This window comes from Podarcis liolepis, assembly GCF_965112155.1.
Source record: "Podarcis liolepis genome assembly, chromosome: 5".
Taxonomy (NCBI): Eukaryota; Metazoa; Chordata; class Lepidosauria; order Squamata; family Lacertidae; genus Podarcis; species Podarcis liolepis.
In genome coordinates, this window is record NC_139556.1 from 103,684,201 (window position 1) to 103,708,967 (window position 24,767).

A 24,767-nucleotide genomic window follows, 5' to 3' on the forward strand; every position below is an offset into this window, starting at 1 on the left:
CCTGTTGGAATACATTTTATTCTGCTCCTGCAGAAGGGACAAAAGACTCCTGGCACCCTCTCCTTCTCCCTCCAGGTCTCACCCCCTGCCCCACAGCAGAAGAAGAACCACACCATTATCTCCTGGACAAGGCCTCCCAGCCCCACAGTCTCCCCTCGGCCCAAAGGGCAGCAGGGCCTTTTCCCCACAGCCCGAAAGGATGGCAGAGGGCTGAGTGCTCTAGTGGCACTGGGGACCAATGGATCTCTGCAGAATCCAGGCTTGGTCCGCAAGAAGCTGTTCTTGCTCTGGGGGCCACGATCCTGCCGCCTTGCTGGGCAGGTGTGCTGCAGCCAAGATCGGAACGTGGATGGCCGCACTCTGCAGTCAAGGGGGAAACGTTCACAGTCCCCCAGGGAACTGCCAGGGAAATGTCCAGCAGGAGGTCTCATCCCCAGAGAGGCCTTGGGCTCGCCTCCCTCTCCCTGCCGTGTCTGGGTCCCAAAACAACATTCGCTGGCTGGTGGCAGAAGGCACTCAGCTCTGCATCCTTCCTGCAAGGCCCATGAGGATTCCTCCCAGGTAGACCCCAGTTGTGTGCAAGGGAAAGGGAGCAGCCTCCACTTGATGGAACCCCCGAAGAGACACGGCGAGAGCCCTGCCGTGACCACAGCACAGCTGCCGCCCCCAAACTCCCCCTGGCCAGCAGGGGCTACTCCTGGGGGATGGGCGTGTTGCAGTTGCCGTGGTAGATCCGGACGTGGCCGTCGCAGCGGAAGTAGTGGTCAAAGACGTCGCGGTAGCCGTGCTCACGCCACCAGGAGCAGAGCTGCCGGTTCCAGGTGCAGTCGAGGACGTGGAAGAGCTGCGGGTGAGCCATGCCCACCAGCGTGAAGAAGTCCTGGTCGCCCAGGTGGCCCCGGAAGTGGAACTGGTCCGCCAGGCGCTGGGCAGCGCCCGGCTCCAGCAGGCGGTTGTAGAGCTCCGAGTGGCGCATGGCCTCCAGGTTCAGCAGGAGGACCCCGCTGTTGAAGCCGGGGAGGCCGTCCGGCGGGGGCTCCCCCACCTTGGTCCCCGGGTGCTCCTGGCGGTACTGCCAGAAGAGGTGCCTGCACGGGGGGGAGGGGGGGAGGCACAAAAGGAAAGGCAAGTCAGAGCTCTGCAGGATTAGGCCAGGGGCCTGTCCAGTCCAGCATCCTGTTCTGCTTCCATTAGAAAACTCGCAATCAGGATTCGAACCCAAGAGCAGCTCTGCCCTCCTGCAACTGGGATTCAGAAGCATCGCTGCCTCTGACTGTGAAGGGCAGAGCTCAGGCCGTGGGGCCGGAGTCACGGACAGCCCTGAATGTGTCTAGTTCTCCTTTGCAGGGACAGCCGAGGCGGCAAGAGTCCTCCTGTCTCTTCCAAACAAAGTCCGGAAGGAAAGTTGGGGGAATGAGCACGGCCAGCCCCATCCCAGGCCCCTGCTGGCAAGAGCTGCGTGCAAACAGCTGGCAAGAGCAAAGGAAGGAAACATCTGGAGAGCAGCCCCACTCCCCAGCCGGCAGAGGAGATGGAGGGCACAGCTGGCCCCCTTCCTCCCCAGGCTCCATGTGGCAGCAGCAGTGCCCCCCAAGGCCTGTCCCCCCTGCTACATGTGTCCCATGTCCTACTAGGTGTTTGTAAGCAGCAAATGAAATTGACAACCGCCCCCCCCCCCAAAAAAAGTGAGCTCCTGTTGAGTTTCACAGATTTTCTGGCCAACTTCCCTTCTCAAATCTTTTGTCCTGAGTGTAGGGGGGGGGGATTCTGGGAAGCCACCTCTGAGCCCCCTTGTGCCCATGTGCAGCTTCTGTTAGGATTCCAAGTAACCCCCCCCCCCCCGAGCACCCACTGCTGGCACCTACCGATAGACGGGCTGCATCTCGTGGACGATGCCAATCACGGCCCCTTCCGGGAAGTTGTCAAACTCTTCAAAGAGTTCCCGGATGTTGGTCCTGTACTCCACATCAAGGTCCACCTGGATGATCCGTGAAATCTCTGTGGGGGAGTCAGGAACCAGAGGAGACTCTGAAGCACCTTCCCTGCTCCCTTGGTCGTAGCGTGGGGGGTGCAGGGGGGCCGGCCGCACCGGGCGCAACACCTGGGGGGGGCGCTCGCACTCGCAGCTCTCTGCCCCCTGCTAAAATCCACGGGTTAGGGGGCGCAAATTACTTGCCTTGCCCCGGGTGCTGACAACCCACGCTACGCCACTGTCCCCAGGCACAGCTTCCGCCCCCCAAGGGAGGCTTCATTCAGCCCCCACCCAGAGGAAGAGGCCAGGGACCAAGACCATACATGGCAGTCAGGTAGGGGGCAGGGGGTGGGTCATGGGGGCTCAGGAACTGTATATTGCACCTTCTCCCCTCTCCCTGCTGCACTGAGATGAAAGGGGGGCAGGGTTTTCTGCTGCCAATGGCAGGGGGAGGCAACATGGAACACTTTCCTTGTTAGGAGAGAGAGAGAGAGAGAAGTCCCTGCTGCCACCCCCTCCCCATCCTCTGGCGGTGGCTGTGGGCACCGCCCCTTCTGCCCCCGTGGCCAGGCCAGGCCCTGGGTCACCTCGTCTACTCAGTCCGACTTTGGCGATCTCACCTGGCGCTGCCACCCTGGCCGAGCTCACCCCCTGGACCCCAAGCGCCAGGCATGCTCAAGCGCTTCTTAAAGCAGGAGCGCCAAGGATGCCAGGGAGGCGCAGGGAGGGGGCAGGTGGAGGGGGGGGCTGCGCATCTGCCTGCTGACCTTTGGGCAGGACGCGGTGCATGGCCAGCGAGAGGAAGAAGAGGGAGTCGCCATAGTAGGTTCCGGCGCCGGCGCTGAAGAGCTTCTGCATGGGCTCGACCAGGGGAAGCAGCTTCTCGGCCACCCCGTCCACGTCGTGGAAGACCACCTGCGGGAAGCGGGAGAAGCAGCCGTCAGGGGAGGGATGCGCGGGGGGGGGGGAGCGGGGCTGCCCGCGCAAGGGCAAGCGGCGCCCGTCTTGGGGATGCTGCTGCCCCCGGGAGCGCACCTTGTGCTGGAACTGGGCGCTGCGCAGCGCGTCGCGGAGGACGGCCTTCCCGACGGGGCGGCTGGGCGCGTCGCTGAGCAGGTGCAGCACGAGGGTCTGGCGCGGGCCCAGCTTGGCGAAGCGCGCCAGCGAGCGCAGCGCGGCCTCGGCCTTGGATCGCAGCGCCGCGTTGCGCTCGGCCTTGGCCAGCAGCAGCAGCACGTGCAGCTCGGCCTCGCCCGCCGCCCCCGCCGCCCCCGCCCCCGCCGCGGCGGCCAGCAGCTCCTCGCCCGCCTTGGCCTTGCTCTCCCCGACGGGCTCGGCGGGGGCGGCCGGGGCGGAGGCGGGCGGCGGGGCGCGGGGCTCGGGCGAGGCGGGCGAGCGCGCGTAGTAGAGGGCGCACAGCACGGCCAGCGCCGCCGCCGCCGCCAGCGCGCACGGAGGGGGCCGCGGCAGGGACGCCGGAGACCCGGCCAGACGCGCCATGCTCGGCGGCGGCGGCGGAAGAGGCGGAGGCGGAGAAGGAGGACGAGAAGAGGCGGACCCGGCAGCGCAGCAGCAGGAGGAGGAAAAGGGGCTCCCGGCGGAAAAGCCGGCGCGGCGCGGCGGGGGCTGCAGGGGCGCGCCAGCATCCCGCGGAGACGAGGAGCGGGGAAGCATCCAGGGCGGACCAAAGACGGGACTTCTCCGAAGGGTCCCAACGCAGATTTAACACCCCTGGGATGCCTTGAAAAGAGGATCGGGGAAATTAATGGAGGGAGGGATGGAGGGCTGCTAGCTGCTCTTGCGCTCGGATCCAGCTGTGGCGCCGCTGCGAGAGCAGGATGCTGGGGGGGGGGGGCTTGGCCCGATCCAACAGACACCCCCTCTGCTCGCTTCCCCTCGCTGCCCCGGTCAGGCTGCAGAGCGGGAGGCCCGCCTGGGTGCTGCGCTCTTCCCTCCTGGAGAGCTCTGGCCCGGGGGTCTCTGGCGGGGCCCCTGCCAAGCGAAGCAGCCCCCCCCCCGTAGCCCGAGCCAGCCTCAGATGGAAGGAGACAAGGCGGCAACGGGCAGGAGCCGCGGCCACTGCAGGGCCCCCTTCGCTGGGGGGGGGGGCAGCCCGTCGGGCCCCGAGATGCTCTGCAGGGAGGGTGTGCGGGCAACAGCCCAGAGGCAAAACAGGTGGTTCTGGGCTGCCGCTGTGGAGCCCCCGCCTCTCTAGCACGGCCACCTGGGAAGCCCACAAGAGCACTCTCCCCTCCTAGCCTTGCTCTCCATGAATTTGTCCTCTTTTAAAGTCACCCAGTGGTGGCCCTCACTGCCTCCTAGGGAGGGAGTTCCAGAATTTAACTCTATGCTGTGTGAAGGACTGTCTGTTCTCGGTCCTGAATCTTCCAATATTCAGGTTCATTGGATGTCCAAACCTCTTTCCACTTTCTCTTAAAAAACTTCCGGACACAGCAACACTTCTCCATGGGGTGTTGGTTCCACCCCCTCGATCATTTTGGTTACTCTTTTCTGAACCTTTTCCAACTCTACAATATCCTTTTTCAGGTGAGGCAACCAGAACCGTACCTGGCATCTCAAATGTGGCCACACCATAATTTGTGTAACAATAGCACTAGGAGATGGGCAGTTTTGAGATCCTTTCCTAATGATCCCAGCACGGAATTTGCCTGTTTCACAGCCACTGCGCACGGGGTCGGGATCTTCATGGTGCTGTCCACTGTGGTCCTGAGGCCTCGTTCCTGGTCAGTCACTGCCAGTTCAGACTCCAAGAGCATGTATGTGATTTTTTTGTGTCCTGACATGCAGCGCTTTACACTTGTTTCCACTGAACTGCACTTGCCATGTTGCAGCCCCTTCGCCACGTTTGGAGAAGTCCTTTCGGAGCTCTTCACAATCTCTTTTTCAACCACCCTGAACAATTTAGCATCACCAGCAAACTTGGCCCCCTCCCTGCTCACCCCTGACTCTAGATCCTTTTGGAACCATTTAGAAAGCACAGGTCCCAATCCCAATCCTTGGGGGCCTCCACTTTCTCCATTTGGAGAACTCCCCATATTCCTTCTCTTCTTGCAAAACCAGTTCCTGACCCACAACAGGATCTTTCCTCTTTGTAAGCTCAGCTTTGTCAAAAGCTGGGTTTTTTAAAAAATAAAATCTTTACTAATATATTCCACCAGCTTTCCTGGGACAGTCATTTTTAAAAGTGGGTGTTAGAACATGCTGGGGGGGGGGGCAGAGTGAGCCCAGTGACTTGGCCAGAGTCTCCACCATTCCAATGTTGAGGTACCACGGTCAGTAGTTGCAAGCCTGTGATGGTCCCACAAGCTGCTCTTGGCTGGGAAATGCTGCCCCCGAGAGGGAGGCTTCAAGGGCAGTTTGAGGAAACAGATGATTGGGGGGGGGGGGAGAGAAAGTTACCATCAGGGAAGATACAAGAGAAAACTGCTTTGCAGTTTCATTTCAGCCAAGTGATACATAAATCTTGTGAAGGACATAAATAAGACAAGCTCTTCCCTGCTGCCTGCAAGCAGCCCCCCCCCAAGGAGGGAAGGCAGCTCAAAAAGGGGTGGGGTGGGGGAGATCCAGGTGGGAAGCGAGTCCTGCAGCCCCCCCCCCCCCCCGCTCAGCATACGGACCCCCAGCTTCCCTTCCTCCCCAGCCACTCTGGTTGCATTTTCCAGCTGATACAACTGCTAACAAACTGCAAACAGCATCTCTTACTCAAAGCAGCGTTTATGTATAAAAAGGAGGGGTGAGCTTTCAAGGAGGAGGCAGGGCGGGGGCTAGTCTTGGTCTCCCCCCAGCCCCGGAGCCTTCAGGGCTTCTGCACATCTGACGGATGAAAGCGGTTTAGCTTCTCCGGGTTATTGGACGCCATTTGTGAGAAGTCTCGAAAGATGTCCTGGTAGGTTTCGTCTCCTGCAAGAGGAAGAGGGGGAAATGGCATTGGAGAATTGCGCTTTCAGTGAGGGGGCGGCAGAGGAGCCCAGCCATCTGCTGCCCCTCCCAAGAAAAGCATCCCGGTGGCTGAGCATCCAAGCTTCAGCTGGGCAGCATTCCCACCGTGAACATCTCCTACTACTCCAACACCCCAAAAAACCAGCGTCCTGCTGCTTGCCTAAAACTTGCACTGCAAACTTCACTTGCCAAGTGGTTCCCCCAAGTGGGCCCAGGCGCTGAGGCCTCCCCTGTCCCCTCCAGAGCCTCACCACTTGAAGGTGCTTTTAGTTAGGACTCTGGTCCTCCCAGACCATAATACTCCAGCCCCAAAGGGCTTCTGCAAGCCTTCGGAAACCCTGCCCCTGCCCGGCTGTCACTCCCAATGTGCTCAAGGTGGGCAAAGCAATGCCCGTCCCACAAGGGGTCCCGTTTCTCCGTCAAGAAAAGCCGCCCTGCATCTGCTCCCAAGCCCTGGAAAAGCAACTGAGAAAAAGTCAGACTCTACCTGAGGAGAGAACCTCAAAGGCAGCCAGAGAGAGGAAGCTCAACGTTAGAGAAACAAAAGATGCTGGAAGGAAGGAAGGAAGGAAGGAAGGAAGGAAGGAAGGAAGGAAGGAAGGAAGGAAGGAAGGAAGGGGGGAAAAGCAGCTTCCCACAAACCCAGGCAAGAGGAGCACCCCAAAATTGACCCCAAGCACTGAGCAAGGGAATCGGGAGTGGAGGTGGCACCACCAGCAGGAGCCAGGGAAGACCTGGGATTCTTGTGCGTGGGGTGGAGCAGTCTCTTCTGGCCGCCCGGCTTTGGCGGGGAGGGCCCAGCCCTTTCTACTTCCTGGCCTGCCCTGAAATTGCCTTGATTGCAACTGGGGCCAGAGCAGGCTGGCAGTACATTCACGTCGGCCCCAGGAGAGTCGGGGGGGGGGGCAGGCACAAGCCAGAGGGGCCCAGGAGGGCCGGCAGCGGCTTCTCTGGGGACTGGGCACCCCCTTTGCCAGTTTCCCCCAAGGAAAAGAGGAGCTGCTGTGGGCATTTGTGCTACGTGGACTGAAGTGGGCTGGGAAAGACCTCCCAGGGGCCCAGGCCTCATTGGCAAGACTTGCCCCACCAAAGGCACCCCGGGGTGCTCTTTGGTAACATTCAAGGCGCAGCGTCTCTGAGACAGACAGGGTGCTGCTGCTCCCGGATGGGTAAAGCTCAGCTGCCCAGCAGAAGCTGTTTCGGGGGACATTCTCTTTGGGTTCAAGTTTTGGCCACTTGAGAAACAGAAACTCCCGTATGAAGAGAGAGGAAACATAAAGTGCCCTTGAATTTCACACTGTGCTGCATTCGAGGATCAGCAGCCAGACACAGTCAAAGGACCTGTGTGCATTAATAGTGCAAAACGACTCACTGCTCTCCAGCCCTGACTCCCCAAACCCAAATGAAAAGGCACCAACTGGGGAGAGAAGCGGGTGCAGGAGGCTCCCCGGGGCGGAGGATGGGGGGGTGCAGTGGGGGCTGACCCCCTAGGTGTCTTCGCTAAGGGGGGTGACATTTGGCAGTCGTAGGTGGGCGGACGGTGTGCCGAATGTCCGCCATTGGCGGCTCGCTCCGCCCCCAGCTGCAGTGTGTGCTCGTCGCTTCATGCACCGAAGCGGCTATCCCACACCTGGGAGGGCACCCTCTGGGCCCCCCCTCAGGGCCCCTGCTCCCAGGGACTGTGGATCTGCCAGCGAGGCTTGGCCAGGAGGGGAGAGGAAGACGGGGGGGGGGCACCAGCCCTTGCCAGGCCGGGAAGGAGCCCCCAGGGAGGGGAGCAGGAGGACAGCTGCCAGAGCCCCCTCTTCAGGGAGGAGGGCAGAGCCCGGACTCAGCCAGGGCAGGGGGCTTGGATGGCCCGGCTGGCTTCCCGCTGTGCTTCTGGGCAGGGACCCTGGACTCCCAGCCCAGCCTTGCACTCTTGCAGTGACATTGGCCCCCGAGAGAAGAAGGCCTCTGGTGGGGAACTCCCTTTCTGCCCTCCTGGGCTACCTTTGCAAGAGCGAAGGGAAACCCCGCTTCTCCTGCTCCTGCCCCTCTGAGCTCCCTGAGCAACTGCAGCCCTTCCTTGCTTTTGATTGTCAGCTCCTCGCCCACAGGGCGACCCCAATGCCCAGGGCAAAAGGCTCCCGGCAGCCCCTGGGAAAAGGTCCCAGGCTCGAGGGATGGGGAGAGGGGCAGGGGGCTCCCCCCACCCCAGCCAGCAAAAGCAGCGCAAGGGAGGCAGAGGCAGGCGGACTGGGAGGCAGAATTAGGCAGGGACGCAATTTGACTTTTCTTGGCCCAGGTTCCTGGAATGCTCTGAGCTGATTCCTCCTGGCAACGGGCCTGATCCTGCCCAGGCTGCTGCCATCTCTCCACCCTCCCCCAATTCTCTGAAGAGCACATACAGTAGCCCATGCCCCCCCCCGAAATATACTCGCTGGAGGGGGATTTCGCAGCCCATCCCTCAACTCTCCGGTGCAATTATGAAGCAGGGGAAGGCTGGCTTTGCAGCGTGGCCAAACCGTGCCCCCCCCCCCCCGCAATTCCCTGGACTGGGCTGTGCCAAAAGGGGCTTTGTGGGCCTTGGCGCCCCGTGGGGGAGGGAAGCGGAGAAGCGGCTGCTGGCGCAGGAGGCGGCTGCCCACTCAGGGTCTCTCCTGGGGAGAGAGACAGGGGCCATTCCCAGCTCTGCTCTGGGTGCAGCAGAGTGCCAGGGGGCAGGCAGCCCCTCCCACCAGACCAGCAAGGGCTCCGCTCAGGCCTCGTCCAGCTGCAGGCTAATGAACTCCTGGATGCACTTCCGGTATTGCATCTCAGTGGGGTTACTGGAAGGTTGACCTGGCTGGCCGTAGAGTCCCTCGGATTCCCGCATCTCCTCGTTCATCCTGGCTAAGCGCAGCCTGTGAGGAGGAGAGGGAAGAGGGCACAGGGTGAGGTGGGGCGGAACCTGAAGTGGGTGGTCTTGCAGCACCCACCACCCGCCCGGGAGGCAGCCCCTCTGAGCTCTTCCATCCCCACTCTGACACACACCCCCCCGGCCACTGTGCCCCACTCTGAGCTGACAGGCTCTGTGGTCTGACAGAGCAGCTCTGCCCCTGGGGTGCCAACTGGGGGGGGGGCAGCCTTACTCACAGCGTCACTATATCCGCGTTGGCAGCTTCAATGGCCACACTCAGGGGGTCCTTCCCTTCCTCGTCCGTGGCATGTTGGTTGGCGCCCCGTTTCAGGAACAAACACACCTGCCTGCAAAGAAGAGGAGGAGGAGGAGTTTGGATCTGATATCCCGTTTTATCACTACCCTAAGGAGTCTCAAAGCAGCTCACAATCTCATTTCCCTCCCTCCCTCCCTCTGTGAGGTGAGTGGGGCGGAGAGACTTCAGGGAAGTGTGACTGGCCCAAGGTCACGCAGCAGCTGCATGCCTGCCATCTCTTCCCCCTTGCTCTCCTCCTGGCCTGGCCATCCCCCCTTACTCTGCTAATTCATTAATTGCCATTGTTCATTAAATTTCTACACTGCCCTTCATCCAAGGATCACAGGGCAGCTTACAATATAAAGACACAACATAGTAACCAACAAACAAAATAAGGCCATGCCCTGAGTTTAAAATGCAGATTGTTTAATCAGCCAAAGGCTTGGGAGAAAAAGAACGTTTTTGCCTAAAGAGATGCAGCGAAGGCGCCTGCTGAGCCTCCCTGGGAGAGCACCCCACAAACGGATGGGGAGCCACCACAGAAAAGGCCCCTTCCAAATAAGCCCCATGCAGAGGCTTCTCAAGGCCCTTCCTCCCCACCCCCACCAAGAATGGCAACGAGAAGCGCACCTACCCAGTGTGCCCCAAGACGGTGGCATGGTGGAGGGGGCCCCTGCCCCTGGCGTCCCGGAGGTTCACGTTGGCCCCGTTCTGGAGCAGGAATTCACAAGTGACCAAGGAGCCCTGCGGAGAAGACCACAGCTGAGCTGGGAGACCCAAGAAGGCCCCAGACCCACCCCCTGGCTCTCCACCTCCGCCTGGCACTATGGGGCCGGAAGAAAGCAAGGCTCACCCCCAGGACGGCCTGGATCAGCGGCGTGGACCTGCCCTCTGCTACATTGACCCAGTTGACGTCCGCCCCGTGCGCCAGCGCCTCAGCCATGCCAGGAAGGCTCTTCTGGAAGGAGGCCAAGTACAGCTGCAGCCCCGGAACATCTGGCCGGGCGTCTCGGGAAGCGGAAGCAGCAGCCTCAGGCCTTTCAGCCTCTGGAAAGGGGGGGGAGCAGGAGGTGGTGTGACTCCCAAACACCCTTCACAGAGAGAGGAGATCCGGTGGACTTTCAAAAGGCTTTGGACAAAGCACCTCACCCAAGACTCCCGAGGAAGCTTAGCAGACCAAGAAGAAGAAGAGGAGGAAGAGGAGAGGTCCTCTCGTGGGTTGAGTTTCAGGAAGCAGAGAGTAGGAATCCACAGACAGTTCTCCAAAGGGAGAAAGCGGAGTCCCCCAAGGATCGGGACCTGGGCTTATTCTAAATGGTTCATAAAGGATCTAGAGTCAGGGGTGAGCAGGCAGGGGGCCAAGTTTGCTGGTGACGCTAAATTGTTCAGGGCGGTTGAAACGGAGAGATTGTGAAGAGCTCCAAAAGGGTAAACAGAAGGGCAAAAACAGGCAAATAACGTCAGTTCCCCATGCTCCTTTGATCCTGGCATTGCAGGGGGTTGGACTGGGTGACCCTCGTGGTGGCAACTCTACACTTCTCTGATTGTACACCCCTGGGGTCTGGATTGGAGGTGGCGGACAGGGAACAAGACCTTTGGGACACAGCGGGGAGGGGAGAGACAACGGCTTGGCCATGCCAGGCTGCCTGGATTGGCGTTCCGCCCGCAAAACCCACCTGGCTCATACAAGGTGCTGGCTGAGACGGCAGAGGCCAGCTGCTCCCTGCTGTGCTGGAAGCCGCTGTCGTTGCTGCGCACTGTGGGAAGAAGCAGCACGGCCGTGAGACGCCCACACAGCAGCATGGCACCAACACCCCAGCGGGGTCTCGCCTCCCAAACACCGGGTGGAAAAGCAAACACCGTCCCGGAAGCCCCACGGCTCTCAGGCTCCGTCTCCCCTTCAGAAAAGGGCAGCCAAAACAAGGAAGGGGGTGGCAGGACTCCCCTGTGAAGAACAGTTGCAGCACTTTCCAGTTTAGAGAAAGGGCGAGTAATGGGTGCAATGATGGAAGTTTGTAGAATTATGCATTGCATGAGAGAGAAGGGAGAAAAAAATTCCTTCCTCTCTCGTAACAGAGATTGTGGGCAATCAATGAGAAGAAGAATCTTGGAAGATTCAGGATAGAGAAAAGCAAGCCCTTTTCCACCCAGAACATAGTGGAACTGTGGAACTCCCTGCCACAGGAGGCAGTAACCCATCTAGATGGCTTTAAGAGAGGAGGAGGGCTAGCAAGGGTTCCTAGCCAGGGGGGCTCAGCTCTGCTTCCACAGCTGGAGGCAGTGATGCTTCTGGATTCTGCGGGGGGGGGGGGGCTGCTTTTGCACTCAGATCCCGCTTGCTGGTTTCCCACAGACCACTGGGCGGCCCCTGTGAGAAGAGGGTGCTGGACCCGAGGGGCCACTGGCCTGATCCTGCAGGCTCATCTATTCTCCGGTTCCCTTCCAAGGTGTACACAACAAGCAGGTGAAGGACAGGCAAAGGGAAGCGCCAAGCAGGACACTGGGCAGGTGAGAAAGAGGCACAAGGACAGCTCAGAGGGAGGGAGGGAGGGAGGGAGGGAGAGAAAGAGAGAGAAAGAGAGGGAGAGAGAGAGAGGGAGAGAGAGAGAGAGAGAGAGAGAGGGAGGTACTTACTACTCCGCAGCTTTGAGGCAGTATCAAAGTAGGAGAAGAGTGAATCTAGCTCATCGGGGCAGAACAGGGATTCCCGCCTCACCTCGTCGCTACTGACACCAACCCCTGGGGGCATGCAAGTTAGCAAAGCAGAGCCCAGCAGGCAGGAGGAAGGAAAGAAGGAAGGAAGGAAAGGAGGAGGAAGAGGAGGAGGAGGAGAGGGAGGAGAAGCAGCCAGTTAGTACAGGGTGGGCAGCAGAGGCACAACAGCCCTCCCAGAACGACACCCAGGGAGCTTCTGCAGGAAACAGGACCTCTCTGCGCTTCATCCAGCCTTGCGCAAACCTAGGAGAATTCCTGACTGCCCCTTCTCCATCTCTCCCCACATTCGCCCCACTGGTCCTTTCCGCAGCAGTGCCAGAGCCCGCCTGAAACCCCTTGCACACCACACTTTACCACGTTGCACCCACCTGGGTCTTCACAAGGCTCCCCCCCCCCCCCCGCTAGGAGTTTGGATTTGATATCCTGCTTTATCACTACCCTAAGGAGTCTCAAAGCGGCTAACATTCTCTTTTCCCTTCCTCCCCCACAACAAACACTCTGTGAGGTGAGTGGGGCTGAGAGACTTCAGAGAAGTGTGACTGGCCCAAGGTCACCCAGCAGCTGCATGTGGAGGAGCAGAGACGCGAACCTGGCTCACCAGATTACGAGTCCACTGCTCTTCACCACTACACCACACTGGCTCTCCACCGGGCTAGGAGCCCATGCTCCCCTTCCACCCCAGAGCGAGGCCTGCCCCCCAGCAAGGCTTCCCACTGCCTGCCTCTCAAGCTGCCTGGGCAGTGCCCGCCTCCCTCGGGAGGCAGCTCAAGAGCAAACGCTCCCTTTCCTTGAGAAGGCAGAACGTCCACATGATCCGGACTCTGTTTCTTACTTCCTGGAGGGATGGAAGTCAGAAGAGGGGGGCAGAGAAAGGAGGAGAGTTCTGGCTCCTCTTGTGGCACATCGGCGGAAGGGGCCCCTACCTCTCAGAGCTGCCGCCATTTGCTCCTTGGCTGTTGGGGGGGCCTCCTCTTCCTCGGCTCTCCCCTCCGGGCTGCCGCTGTGCCTTTGAGGCCCCTGGCTCCGAGGGCGAGGCTTCCCTCCGGAGACAGCAGGACACCTCTCCACAAACCTCTTCTCCACGTACTTGGCGCGGATGTACTCCTCCCTCTCCTGCCTGCGCAAGGGGAAGAGGCCAGATGAGCACACAGGGCTGTGTGTCTCCGGGGGGGGCGCGGGGGGGTCTGTGTTCTGCGGCGCCTCCTGGCCTGCCTTGCAGGGGCTCAGGGAGCTTGCAAATCCCCAAACAAATCAATCTTGCACCTCTCAGAATAAGAATGGGGGCCGGAATGAAGTTCCTCCCTCAGATATTGCACTGCACTGAATTTTGCATTGCACCAGGTACTTGGGCCCTCAAAAGACGACAAAACATGTTTAAAAATACATATTTTACAACAAAGGGGATTTATTATTAACATTATTATTAGCTGAATTTATATGCCACCCTATACCTGGAGGTATTTAGATATGTGTGTGTTGTTTTTTTAAAAAACATGCTAAAAACCCACCTCTAAATTTGGGTTCCAGCCCCACGTTGGGCAAGGGCTGGACTGGATGCCCCTCGTGGTCCCTTCCAACTCTACCATCCCACGATCCCTCCGCCTACCTCTGGCTTCCAGGCTGAGGCTTCTTGACGCCCGTCTTCTCCACGTTTGCTTCATATACCCTGTTGATGACCTCATTTCCCAATTCACACATCAGCTGCAAGCGAAATGAAGGGAGAGTTGAAAGGAAGGGCAGCACCAGCCCAGGGTCACCTTTGCCCTTAAATGGCACCTCACTGGTCAGGCAGAAAGCATCCCGGGTTCTGGGAGGGGGGGGGTAGTCCCCGCCAGCCGCCATGGACACAGCCTGCCTCCTTCCCATTGGCTGGATAGAGAAGACCAGACACAGGAGGGAGGGGGGGGGCTCACTGACACCGGAAGCCCCTTTGTGCCCTCAAGGCCACTGACTGCAATGGGCACAGGCAATTCTGTGCCAGAAAGGCCTGGTCTGCCTTGCAGGTCTTATAAAGTCTTCTGTGCTACCCCCAAAATGGCAGTGGCTTAATGCAAACAATAATAATAATAATAATAAATTTTATTTATATCCCGCCCTCCCCAGCCGAAGCCGGGCTCAGGGCGGCTAACAACAATCAAATAATCAAACAATCAAATAATCCAACATTCTAAAAACATTTCAATTATAAAAATTAATTAAAATCAAATTGATGGCAACCGTTAAGCAAAATTCTGTGCAGGTTGCCAGAGGAGGGAGTCAGGCTGCACCCTGACCAAAGGCCTGGTGGAACAACTCTGTCTTGCAGGCCCTGCAGAAAGATGTCAGGTCCCGCAGGGCCCTAGTCTCTTGTGACAGAGCGTTCCACCAGATTGGAGCCGCAGCCGAGAAAGCCCAAACACCAAGGATTCCACTTTGAGGATTTTTTCCTGCAATCAAGTGAATTTTTACGAAATAAATTGTTCAACCAATTCCTAAGTATTTAAAGAAAAAAGACCCCTTGCATTTCATGTCAACAGCACAATTTCATCTCTGAAGTATGCACATGTTACCCTGCCTGGTATAGTTTTTTACAGGTGAATATTATTTTCCTTGCCACCCGTAGGACCCTGCGCAGGATGGTCTCTGCCCCCTGCCCCCGGAGACAGCCCCCGAACCCTTGAAGGAGGGCCTTCCCTTCCCAGGCCCATGTGGCCCCAGGGGCTGCCCCCAGGTCCTGAAGCGCAGGAGGAGGAGGGATTCCTCGCAGCTCTCTTCTGCTGGGCAAATACCTTGAGCAGCTCTGGCTCCCAGGAGTCCAGCGTCAAGGAGCGGACCTTGGAGAAATGGACGCCGAGGCTCCTAAGCAGAAGAAAAAAGGGAGAATGAAACCTGCCCGGGGGGGGGGCACTGTGCCCCCCTCCCTCCCTCCCTCCCTGGAGTGGGGCTTGAGCTGCCCACCTGTGGATGCCAGAGCACTCGATGCACAGCGTGATGCCCAGGTTGATGCTGGCCCACCGGGGGTCTGCCAGGCCGCAGTCGCAGCAGACAGCGTTGCCGGGAATGCTCTGCACCCTCTGGAGAGAGCTCTCTCCCTTCAGCAGCTTCTCTTTGGGTTCTGCACCCGTTTCCGGGCTCCCCCTGGAAGGGGACGGCTTCCCCTCCACCTGGAGAAGAGCAGAAAGAGGGACTCGTGTGACAGCCGCCAATCTGCACAGCCGCCACAGCCGAGACGTCAAGGGCTGCCTCCTCCTCCTCCTCCTGCAGCCTGGCTCCCCTGGGCAGCTCTCTGGGCGCCTGTGCCTGCAGCCCAGACTGCAGAAGGCAGAAAGGCAAAGCCCCCCACTCTCTGCCCCCCACAGGCAGCAGCCACTGAAGGCCTTCCTTCCCCCTAGCTCCTCTTCAAGTCTTCATGTGCTTCACTGCAGGGAGAGGAGGAGGCTGTGCCACCTTGAGAGCCGTTTGCCGGCAGCAATGCCCCTTGCACTGGCGGAGAAAGGGCTCCTCTCCCACTTGCCTCTGTGCTGTCCCCTTTCTCCCTGTAGGCTGTGGCAATGCTGGCCTGCACCGCCTTAATCCACGCTTGCCGCAGCTTCTCTGAGTCTGCCTGAAGGATGCAGCTCCTGCGAGAGACAGACAGATAGAGACAAGAGATGAGAGAAAGGGAGGGAGGGAGGGAGAGAGAAAAATAAATAAAGGAAGGAAGGAAGGTGGGTGGGTGGGTGGGTGGGTGCTGAGCACACCTAGAGCCAGTTTGCCTCGCACCAACCGTGCCTGCAAGCCCCCAACCACCCATCAAGCGCCCTGAATGGGTAGCCAGGACCCTCATGCATGGACAGCCACGTGGGTCTATGTCCGTGAGGGCCCCAAGAAGCTGCTCCAGAGTCCCCAAGCAAGGACTGGTGAAGGAGCCTCCAGATGGCCGGGCAAGTCCACACGCACCAACACCCCTCCTGCCCACCTCTGCCAAGGCCCCCTGGCACAGCCAGCCCAGAGCTGAGCCTCAGGAACAAGGAGAGGCAGCTCAGGGGACTGACCTCCGGCAAGCAAGGCTGATGCTCTGCCCCTGAGCTGCCGCCTTCCCCCTCGCTCCCAGCTTGGGGTGGCAGGAAGCTGGACCAGGGGAGCCAAGACAGGCCTCCCAACCCCCCCAAGAAAGCAAAACTGCCTGCCAAGTGACAAGAAGAGGAGGAGGGGGAAAGGCAGCTTCCGCCCCTTTGCCCAAATAGTTAAAATAAACCAAATTTGGGCCCAATTTCTATTTTAAACATGTTGAAACAAAAAAAACCTGATATGGCATCTTATTCTAATATGAGTTATCAGCTAACTGTTTTAGAATATATTTTATTTCACTTTTTGGCAACTATTCACTGAACCTTCCCACCAAAAGTTAGAAGAGTGATGATGAGGAGCCTAGATGACGACGGTTGACTTATCTGTCCTCTCCCCCCCTTGCTTCTCCCCCCACATTGGCCCCTCTGCCCCCCAGAGCCACCCCACCCTCGGCTATTCTCTGCCTCTCTGGCTTCATCATCCGAAGGGCCCCCCCGCCTCTCCCATTGCCTTCCAAGGCCCCCTTACTTGGTTGGGGAGACGACCTCAAAGCAGAAGCGCCTCTCAATGTCTTCGCAGTGCTTGACTGTGCAGAGCCGAAGGTCTTCCACCACCACCGTGGGGTTATCCTGGGGAGAAAGGAGGAGGCCAAGCCTGAGGGAAGCTCACCCAGGAACACCTCTGGCCAGAAATGAGAGAAGGGCCCCGGCAGCTCCATGGGGCCCACACTCAGTCCCCAGTGGGGCTGCAAGAAACTCCCTGCCAGAAAGCCTGGAGAGACGCTGCTGCCAGTCAGTGTGGGCAGGCTCAGCCAGATACACCAAGTCCGGCCACTGGCCTAAGGCAGCTTCCTCTGCTCCTGTGATGGGAGAAGGAGGATGGCAGCGCCCAGAGGGCACCCCACGGATGAAGGCTGCCTGAGGGTCTCCTAAGGCAGTGTTTCCCAACCTTTTTTGGGCAAAGGCACACTTGTTTCATGAAAAAAATCTCGAGGCACACCACCATTACAGCCCCGTGACGTCAGCGCGCAGCGTCACGCCGGGAGGGACATGAATTGCTAGCAAAATACATAATCACCTCCTTGAGGGCTGGCTCATCTTCTCCGAAGGCAGAACCCCATTAATTAACAGCACAGACTCACACCATAGCCAAGACGAGGGGGGAAAACCTCAGTCATGCACAGTCATGCACATGTGGGGGCTAAATGAGGACGAAGACCGGGCAGAGAGCAGGATTCAAATCACCCCACCTGGCCAGGACAATCCCTGGGTGCTCCCTTGGGCCACTCGCCTGACCCACCTCACAGGGCTGTTGTTGCGAGGATAACACGGGGAGAACCACGCGTGCCCCCGGGAGCTCCTTGGAGGAGAAAGCGGGCGATGAATGCAATGCACGAAATATATGAGAGGCGACCAGGTTTTGCAGGTGAGGGGCCCCCGCCAGCCTCCGCTTCCAACACCCGGCGCAATGACGCCGAAGTTTCCCCCCGGGCTCGGCTCGGGGAGCAGCGCTGCTCCCCCCCCGGCTCCCCTTCGCCCTCCCGGCTCTCTCTGCCGCCCACTGGGGACCTCCCTCACCTGCCTAGTCCGGAGCGCCGGTGGAAGTTGCATGCATGCATGCAGGGCGCCGCGTTGCCATTGCATTGCACTGCACTCCATGCAACGCCTGCACGCATGCATTGCCTTGCACGCCCGCCAAGGGGTCTCCCCGTGCTCCGATGCGTCCCCTCCGGTGCGGATGCAGCATTGCAAAAATAACCCCCCCCCCGACGCAGCCCTACCTGGGGGGCAGCCTCCGCCTCCGCCGCTCCGCCTCCGCAGGGATCCCCGGGCTCCATCCTGCCGCCCGATCTCCGCGGGGGCACAGGCAGGCTGCCCGGGGTCTGCGCAGAAGAGCCCCTGCCCGCCCGGCCGCTGCCGCTGCGCTCATTCCATGGCCGGGAGAAGAGCGCTTCAAACAAAACGCCCGGCCCGCCAGGCCACGCTGGGAAATGTAGTTCGCGCACCCCGCGCGGGCGCGAAGCCCAAGGGCGAGGGGACTACGGATCCCGGCGGCCCCCACGCCGGGGACGGAGGGGGAGAGGCCGGGTGCAGGGATGGAGGGACGGGTGGGCGAGCGAGTGAGTGAGTGGCAGCCGCCAAGCCTTGGCCGAGAGCCAGGAAGGGCCTCCCCGGAGGAGGAGGGAGGCGCAGAGCGGGAGGGAGGGAGGGAACCCCAGGGGTCATCTAGTGACGGCGCCCCAATCGAAAATTTGACTTTAAAAAAAAAATCTTTCGAATTTTTTAATTTTTCCCGCGGCACACCAGGCAACATCTCGCGGCACACTAGTGTGCCGCGGAACAGTGGTTGGGAAACACTGTCCTAAGGCATCCCAGCTCTCCTTGGATGCGCCCAAAGAAATCAGTCCCCAAGGCATGGGGGTCAGAACCCCTCCTTTGGGGCCCCTCCTGCCTGCCGAGCCCAAAGCATCTCCAGCCACATCTCACACCCAAGCAGTCCAGGGAGAAGCATCTCTCCTGGGCCATCAAAGCCCCAGGCATCTCTGTCCCCCACTTTGTTCCCCTGGGCTTTGGGCTAGCGGCCCCACTGCCTGTCCCTCGCCCTGGGGAGGAGAGGAAAAGGCAGCTGAAGGCCAGGCAGGGCCCCTCCAATGGCTGGGTGCCCCAAGTAAGCGCCATACTCCATCCCAGTGGTCCATCTGTCCCAACCTCCTGCCTCCCCAGCCTTTGGAGCCCCCCCTCCCCAGGCACGCTTCCCCAGGACTCACCTTAAATTTCTTCTGGTAGACCAGCTGATTGTTCTGGATGGAGAACCAGCGCCTGCACAAGCGAAGGGAGCAAAATCAGCAGCCCTCTCCTGGCAGCAGGAACCGGGGAGCCAGGAAGAGAGAGGACCTGGGCACACAGCAGCTACAACCCTCCCCGGCAGCAGCACCCCAGTCCACAAAGACAGAGAGCACGGGGCCTGGCTCTGGGGGGAGGGGGTCTCAGGAGGTCACGGGGGGGGGGATTCTGCCTACGGTGGCTGGGGGACAAACGGCACAGGAGCTGTCAGAGTGTTTTGCGCATTGAAAGTGTCTCACCTGCTCTTCATAGGCACAGGGAAGGAGGGGGAGAGTGCCCAGCTCAGGCCAGGGCTCTGGGCATGGCCGCCATGGGGCAGAGCCAAAGCCAGGTGAAAGAGAAGCTCCTGGGGGGATTTGGATGTCTGACTCCCACTTGTTCCAAGTTGGAGGAGGAGGAGGAGGAGGCCTGTCTATGTCCCCTTGAGCTCCATGGAGAAAAGGGAGGGATAGGAATGCAATAAATAAAAGAAGAAAACAGGAAAAAGACCAAGATGACCCCCTAAGCCTGCCCCCACCTAGCCTCTGAAGCACCAGAGCAGCAAGGGCCTCTAGGTCTGCCCTACAAAGATGGTAGGCGACCCCTACATCGTCGTTTCCTGAAGCTGGGGAGATCCTTGCACTGCCTGGCAAATAATAACGGTGGGAGTTGCAGGCTTTGAGTAGGGCAGTTCTGGTCAATGCTGCACCTCCGCTCCACAATCCAGAGGCGGCTCTCACCTAAACAAGATCGAGCCCTGGCAACGCCCCAGAGGAGAGCAAGTGAAGCCCCCGGAGGCTCAGTGCGAGACTCTCCGCCACGTTCCACTTTGTCTTAACACACTTCATTATTCCAAAGCAACACTCCAGACATTAGGCCTACACAAGGTTAATCATCAGCCCAGATTTAAGACGGCTGCGTTTCAAAACACACCAAGACGTTTGCTGTTTGGAGGAGAAAGCAGTAAGATCAAGCATGTAGTCCAGGCAGACAGAGAAGAAGAAGGCAGGTCCTCCATGCCTGGGGGTGAAGGCAAGGGGGGGGGGCAATGTGCAATGGGGCAAAAGGCAGAACAGCTGCCAGGAAAGACAGGGGGGCAGGGGGCAGGCCTACAGGCTTCCTTCCTTGTGGGGCCAGTCGGGAGAGGGACCCTCCAGCCAAGAGGGGGTGGGACTCTAGCTTGGTTTGTAGCAGAACTCCCTGCCCCCCTTGTTTTGCTGGGAAGTCACCAGACCCTGGTCAGCCTTGGAGAGAGAGAGAGAGAGAGAGAGAGAGAGAGAGAGAGAGAGAGCACATGTATCTGTTGGGGAATGAGCATCGCATGATGCTGCTGCTGTGCTACAAAGATGGCCGTGACTGCTCTTCATCCAGTGCTGGGACCCACATCCAAATAGCTAGACCACAGCTGTCCAAGCATGGGGAGCGTCATGGCTGGATTGCTGCCATGTGCTGGAGGTGGGGCTCCCCTTGGGGTTGGTCCAGAGGCTGCAGCCCAACTAACTCCATGTTTGGGTTGCCCCTCAAATGGGTGTCTACCTCCACCCCTCCGCTGTGGCCAGGAGAGCTGGGTCAGCAGCTGCAAGGACTGGGGCTGGGGGGGGAGGTGCAGCAGGAGCTGCAGCTGGGAGACCTTGAGGCATCACTGCAGCCTCCCCCCTCCCCGGACCCCCATTCCATTGCCATTGGCCAGAAGCTCACTCAGCCTCAGAGGGAAACCTTTCTTTTGGAAGAGCAAGCCGGAAGTGAGCCCCTCGTGGCAACCCAGAGACCCCGGAGCTCCACTCTAACCCCAGGGCTGCGCCCCCTGGATCTGAGCAGTGAGAAGGAAGTGGGGAAGTCATCCTGCACTGCTGGGGGGGGGGGGAGGCAGCAGCCAAGATGGAAAAGGGCACAACACCGGCTGTGGAGCTGGCAAATGCTTCAGGGTCCCTGGAGACCCCCAGCCAGCTTCCCGCTGGTTCCAGAGAAGCCCCTCCTCAGAGGCGGAGCCTACAGCACTATGACCCACTGCAGCTACCAAATGCCAGCCCCCTCTTGCATCACAGAAAAGGGCAGCCTCATACCCCGGGGCGGGGGGGGGGTATCCTAAACCACCAAACCTGCTTCAGCCATGGAGCAGCAGCAGGAGGGGCCGTTACTCCAGAGGGGGATGGAGACACGTGGTTTGGCATCCATTGCAAGTTGTTGGAGCGAAAAGGGTTAAGGGTTAGATTCAGAGCTTGCATGCTGGGCCAAAGAGGAAGAGGAAGGAGGAAAGGGAGAGGATGCCGGAATCTGGCTGGTACCTGATGCCATCGGGCTTTTTCCTGTCAGGTGGAGAAAATGGGGAGGGTTAGGTGGGGGAAAGGAGGTGAAGAAATGAACATGTTAAAAAGAAACAAAGCCCCCCGCAAACAAATAAGTAGAGAGCAGAGCAGAAGAGGAAGCAAGGCACCCCCATTTCAGCTGACCCAGGGAGGGAGGGCTAAGCCACAGGGCCTCTCTCTCTTTCTTGTTGCCATCTTATGGCAGCCAAGGAACCCCGGGGAGCGGCTAGGGAGCTGCCGCAACCTGGAGCCCTCCAAGACACACACAGGAAAGAAAATGCGGGAATTCTCTGCAACTAAAGAAACATCTAGACACCCCCTCCTCTCCAACAGGAATCCCAGGGGCAGCTTACGTAAAAGGAAAACACAATTAAAACAGAGCTAAACACAAAGCAGAACAGTAATAAAGTCAGAAAGGAAGTAAGATGACACCAGACCAAGCAGACTTGGGATTCTGTCTCAGCTGCTCTTTGGCTGGCACCGGGAAGAGAAGGCAGGTGCCAGGCGGGTGTCTCTGGAGAGAGGCCTCCACCCTCAAGGCAGCCCTCTCCCCAGTAGACCCTGCTGCCCCCAGGAGCAAAGCCACCACGCACACCTCAAAGGGCTCAGGCACCCATGCTTCTCAAAGGTGCAGATATTCCTGGAACCTCGTGGCAAAGGGCAGGTTGGAAATCTTGCAAAGGACGCAATGGGCAAGGCAAGAGCCACTCCTTCACCATGGAGAGCCCTCCACTTGCCAGGCCAGAGCTCAGAAACAGCCCCTGCTTGACCCTTTGAAGGGACACACCAAGCGCAGAACAAGGCCCAAGTCTGGCTTCTTTCCCAACAAGGCCTGATCTGGACTTTTAAGCTCACTGCCAGCCTGGCAAAGGGCTGACCCAGACCCCCATAGGGAAAAGAGTTCAATTCATTCCTTTACTAAAATCCCCACCAGGCAAGGAGCTGGGCAGACTCTCCCCTGCTGCTTGCATGACAAGGAAGAAAACATGACCCAGGGGCAGGACACGCCGGGAGACGCTGGCGTTGGCACCTGGCAGCAGATGAGGCCTCCATGAGGGTCCTGCACGCTCCTTTGGCTCAGGGAAACCAGTGCCCATCCAAGAGGCAGGAGCACTCTGGCAGCATGGACTGGGGCAGGCGGGCAGGGAACGGGCACGGTCCCATTTGGAAAGAACAAGCTGCAGAAGATCTCATGGGGGGAAAGAAGAGGCCCCACCACCTCTCTTCTCCTTATTTCTGAGCTGAGGGTCAAAGGGCAACGCAAGGCAGCCAGCAGGGTGGGTGAGGGCGGCATGGCCTCAAGGGCAGCTTCCAAGCCGACACACACAGCCTCCATCTGATTTTGGCAGGTAATGCCACACTCCCACTGAAAGGTGGCAGATGAGCCAGTGCAGCAAACCTCCCCCCCCCCCCGGGAGCTGTGACCTCACCCTGACCCTCCTAGGGAGCCTGCACTCCGCAGACCCACCATTCCAGGCCCACCTTTCCCCATTGATGATGGTTAACAGGGGATTTGGGCAGGAAAATGCATGATGATCAAAAAAACCCAGCAGAGAGAAGCTCACAGACAGCAAAACTAGGGGTGCAAATTTGTGACCCCCTCCGTGTGCTGTTAAAGGGATTAGTCCTGTGGGGAGGGGAGGCGACAGTAGGTGATGCCTCTGCCTCAGAGGCCAGAGAGCCACAAGTGGGAAGGGGAAGAGAGCAGCCTGTATTGGGGGAGCAGACAGCAAAGCCCAGCCCAGCCCAGGCCACAGACAGTGGTAGCAGCAGGAAGAGGAGGAGGCCAGAGAGGAGGCCGGGTACCTGTTCCAGGTCTTGAAGGCGTTGCTGGCTCGCTTGAAGAGGTAGCCTTCCATGACGACGCCACTGGCGGCATCCACATTGTACTCTAGCATAGGGTCATCGCTGGCAAAGTCCTGGCAGAAAAGAGGCACCTTGCTCAACAAGGGCAGCAAGATGGGGCACCTCTCCCAGGCCGGTCCCCCTCACCCCAAAATACGACAGTCTGCCATGAAGTGGAAAGTGAGCGGCAGCAGATGGGGCGCCAGTCTCCCTTCTGGTGGCGGCAGGAACAGCGGAGACTCTTCACGCCTGAAGGCTTAATTCTTCCTATCTTGCTTGCCCTTCTAGGGCAAGCTGTTAGGGTTCCCCTTGCAAGCTGACATGGGAGGGCAGCTGTGGGGGAGATGGTGGGGCAGCTGAGCCCCACAACTCAAGAAATCCTGCACAGCCCTGCCTTGGGCAGGGAAGGAGAACTGGGGGCCTCAACAAGTTGCTTCGGAACCCAACTGGAGTGGCAGCTCCTGGGTCAAGTGGGTGGACAGAGGCAGGCGGCCACCTGAGTCAGATGACCAGAGTTTGTCCCTTTGGGGTCTCCAGAAGCAGCTCTCAGCAGCGCACAGTCCCAGGGATCTGCAGCTCCATCACGCGGGAAAGCAGAATCCTGCCTGAGAAAGCGGAGAGGCAGGGGACCCCTCCGACTTCCCCCCAAAACGCAGCAGCCACTAGGACTTCTCCCCCTCTCTCTCCTTTAAAATACTGTTTTTATTTATTTTCATGGTACAGAAGATATATTTGGACTTCTTTGGTTCTCTTTTGCCTTGGTCTTCCCAAGACCAGCTTCAGAATGGGCTGCTTACTTACATTTTCAAGGGCCGAGACTCAGAAGCAATAATAATAGTGCTGTTTTCAAACCTCTTTGTGACTCTTTCTGGGGAGGGGTTGTTGTACTGCTTTTAAAACTATTTTTAGCTATGTTTGTAAACTGCCTTGACAAATATGTAAAAGGCAATTCCTAAATTTAAAAATAAACAGCACCCAGTCCAGCTCAACACATGTGACAACCTTCTAAGAGCCTAACTGTTTCTACAGAGATGGCTTCCGTTGGCGGCTGGAGAAACTGGTCCCGCCGAGGGGCAGGCGGCCACCTTGGCCTCACTGGAGGGCCAGAGTGGTCATCCACAGAGGACCTGGGCAGCCTTGGCTTCTCCCTCCCCATAGTGCCCCCTGGGCAGCTGGGGCTGGGAGAGTGCCCTGGAAGCCCTGCTGGCAGCGGGAGCACACTGGAAAACTTTTTCGATGCAGCCGGAAGAGAGAGACCAAGCGGGTGGACTGGCTGCCTCCTGCGTCCCCTGCAGTACCTTTTGCTGAATGGTGGAGTGTTTGTGCTCCATCTCCTTCTTCTCCCTCACAGCATCTACAGCCAGCCTCTCAAGCTGCAAGAAAGGGAGAGAGTTGGCAGTGCAGGCTCCTGTACCTCCAGGGCCCGAGAGGTGGGGCGCCTTGCTCGCTATGCCAGGGTGCTCCCCTCCCCTGGCAGCCTACCTGCCAGATTCCCGACCTGAGGCTGGGCAGGGCCTGCCCACTTCCTGCTGCTGCTCCAAGGAGTTGGCTTCCCAGAATAGCCAAGGTGCCAGGGACCCGCGGTGGGGCTGGTGCAGTGCAAGGGCCGGCTGGAGAAAAGGATGACTCATGCCGCCTGAGCCGCTCCAGAGCCAGCTGCCCGGCCAGCCCTTCTCACGGCAGCAGCAGCGGAGGAGGAGGAGGAGGAGGAGGAGGAGGAGGAGGAGGAGGAGGAGAGAGCCCTGCTCCACCGCCAGAGGAGAGAGCATGAAGGCCAGCTCCGTCCCCGGGAGAGAGACCCAGCCACCCACTGCAGTCGCTACCTGAGCTCCAAGGTCTTTCATGTAGGGTCCAAGTTCACTGAAAAGGTCGTAGCCTTGATGGAAAAAGGCCAGGTGGGCATACATGAAGGACAGCATCTGGCAGGGAGGAAGAGGCCAGG

The 24,767-nt window shown here is 59.2% G+C and overlaps 2 protein-coding genes across 7 annotated transcripts in view; both read right to left on the reverse strand.

Annotated features, from left to right (window-relative positions):
- Nucleotides 1-3,661, reverse strand: XXYLT1 (xyloside xylosyltransferase 1). The gene is made up of 4 exons (XM_083504389.1): nt 3,008-3,661; nt 2,740-2,887; nt 1,866-1,998; nt 1-1,088 (listed from the first exon to the last, which is right to left on the reverse strand). The coding sequence occupies exons 1-4, from the start codon at nt 3,644-3,646 to the stop codon at nt 692-694; spliced, it is 1,317 nt and encodes a 438-aa protein (XP_083360515.1). The 5' UTR covers nt 3,647-3,661; the 3' UTR covers nt 1-691.
- Nucleotides 3,662-5,691: 2,030 nt separating this feature from the next.
- ACAP2 (ArfGAP with coiled-coil, ankyrin repeat and PH domains 2) overlaps nt 5,692-24,767 on the reverse strand; it is a 31,849-nt gene continuing 12,773 nt past the window's right edge. Inside the window, exons 8-25 of one of the 6 annotated variants that reach the window (XM_083504066.1) lie at nt 24,649-24,744; nt 24,124-24,198; nt 22,787-22,899; nt 20,960-20,980; nt 18,620-18,671; nt 16,381-16,481; nt 15,317-15,422; nt 14,761-14,966; nt 14,592-14,661; nt 13,430-13,524; nt 12,747-12,940; nt 11,743-11,847; nt 10,785-10,865; nt 9,962-10,155; nt 9,743-9,852; nt 9,050-9,160; nt 8,756-8,817; nt 5,692-5,893 (exon numbers count right to left, since the gene is read on the reverse strand). In XM_083504066.1, the coding sequence (XP_083360192.1) occupies nt 5,790-5,893; nt 8,756-8,817; nt 9,050-9,160; nt 9,743-9,852; nt 9,962-10,155; nt 10,785-10,865; nt 11,743-11,847; nt 12,747-12,940; nt 13,430-13,524; nt 14,592-14,661; nt 14,761-14,966; nt 15,317-15,422; nt 16,381-16,481; nt 18,620-18,671; nt 20,960-20,980; nt 22,787-22,899; nt 24,124-24,198; nt 24,649-24,744 (1,896 nt within the window). In that variant the 3' untranslated portion in view covers nt 5,692-5,789. The remainder of the gene's footprint in view (nt 5,894-8,755; nt 8,818-9,049; nt 9,161-9,742; nt 9,853-9,961; nt 10,156-10,784; nt 10,866-11,742; nt 11,848-12,746; nt 12,941-13,429; nt 13,525-14,591; nt 14,662-14,760; nt 14,967-15,316; nt 15,423-16,380; nt 16,482-18,619; nt 18,672-20,959; nt 20,981-22,786; nt 22,900-24,123; nt 24,199-24,648; nt 24,745-24,767) is intronic. The other 5 variants (XM_083504067.1, XM_083504068.1, XM_083504069.1 and 2 more) reach the window with 5 other exon arrangements.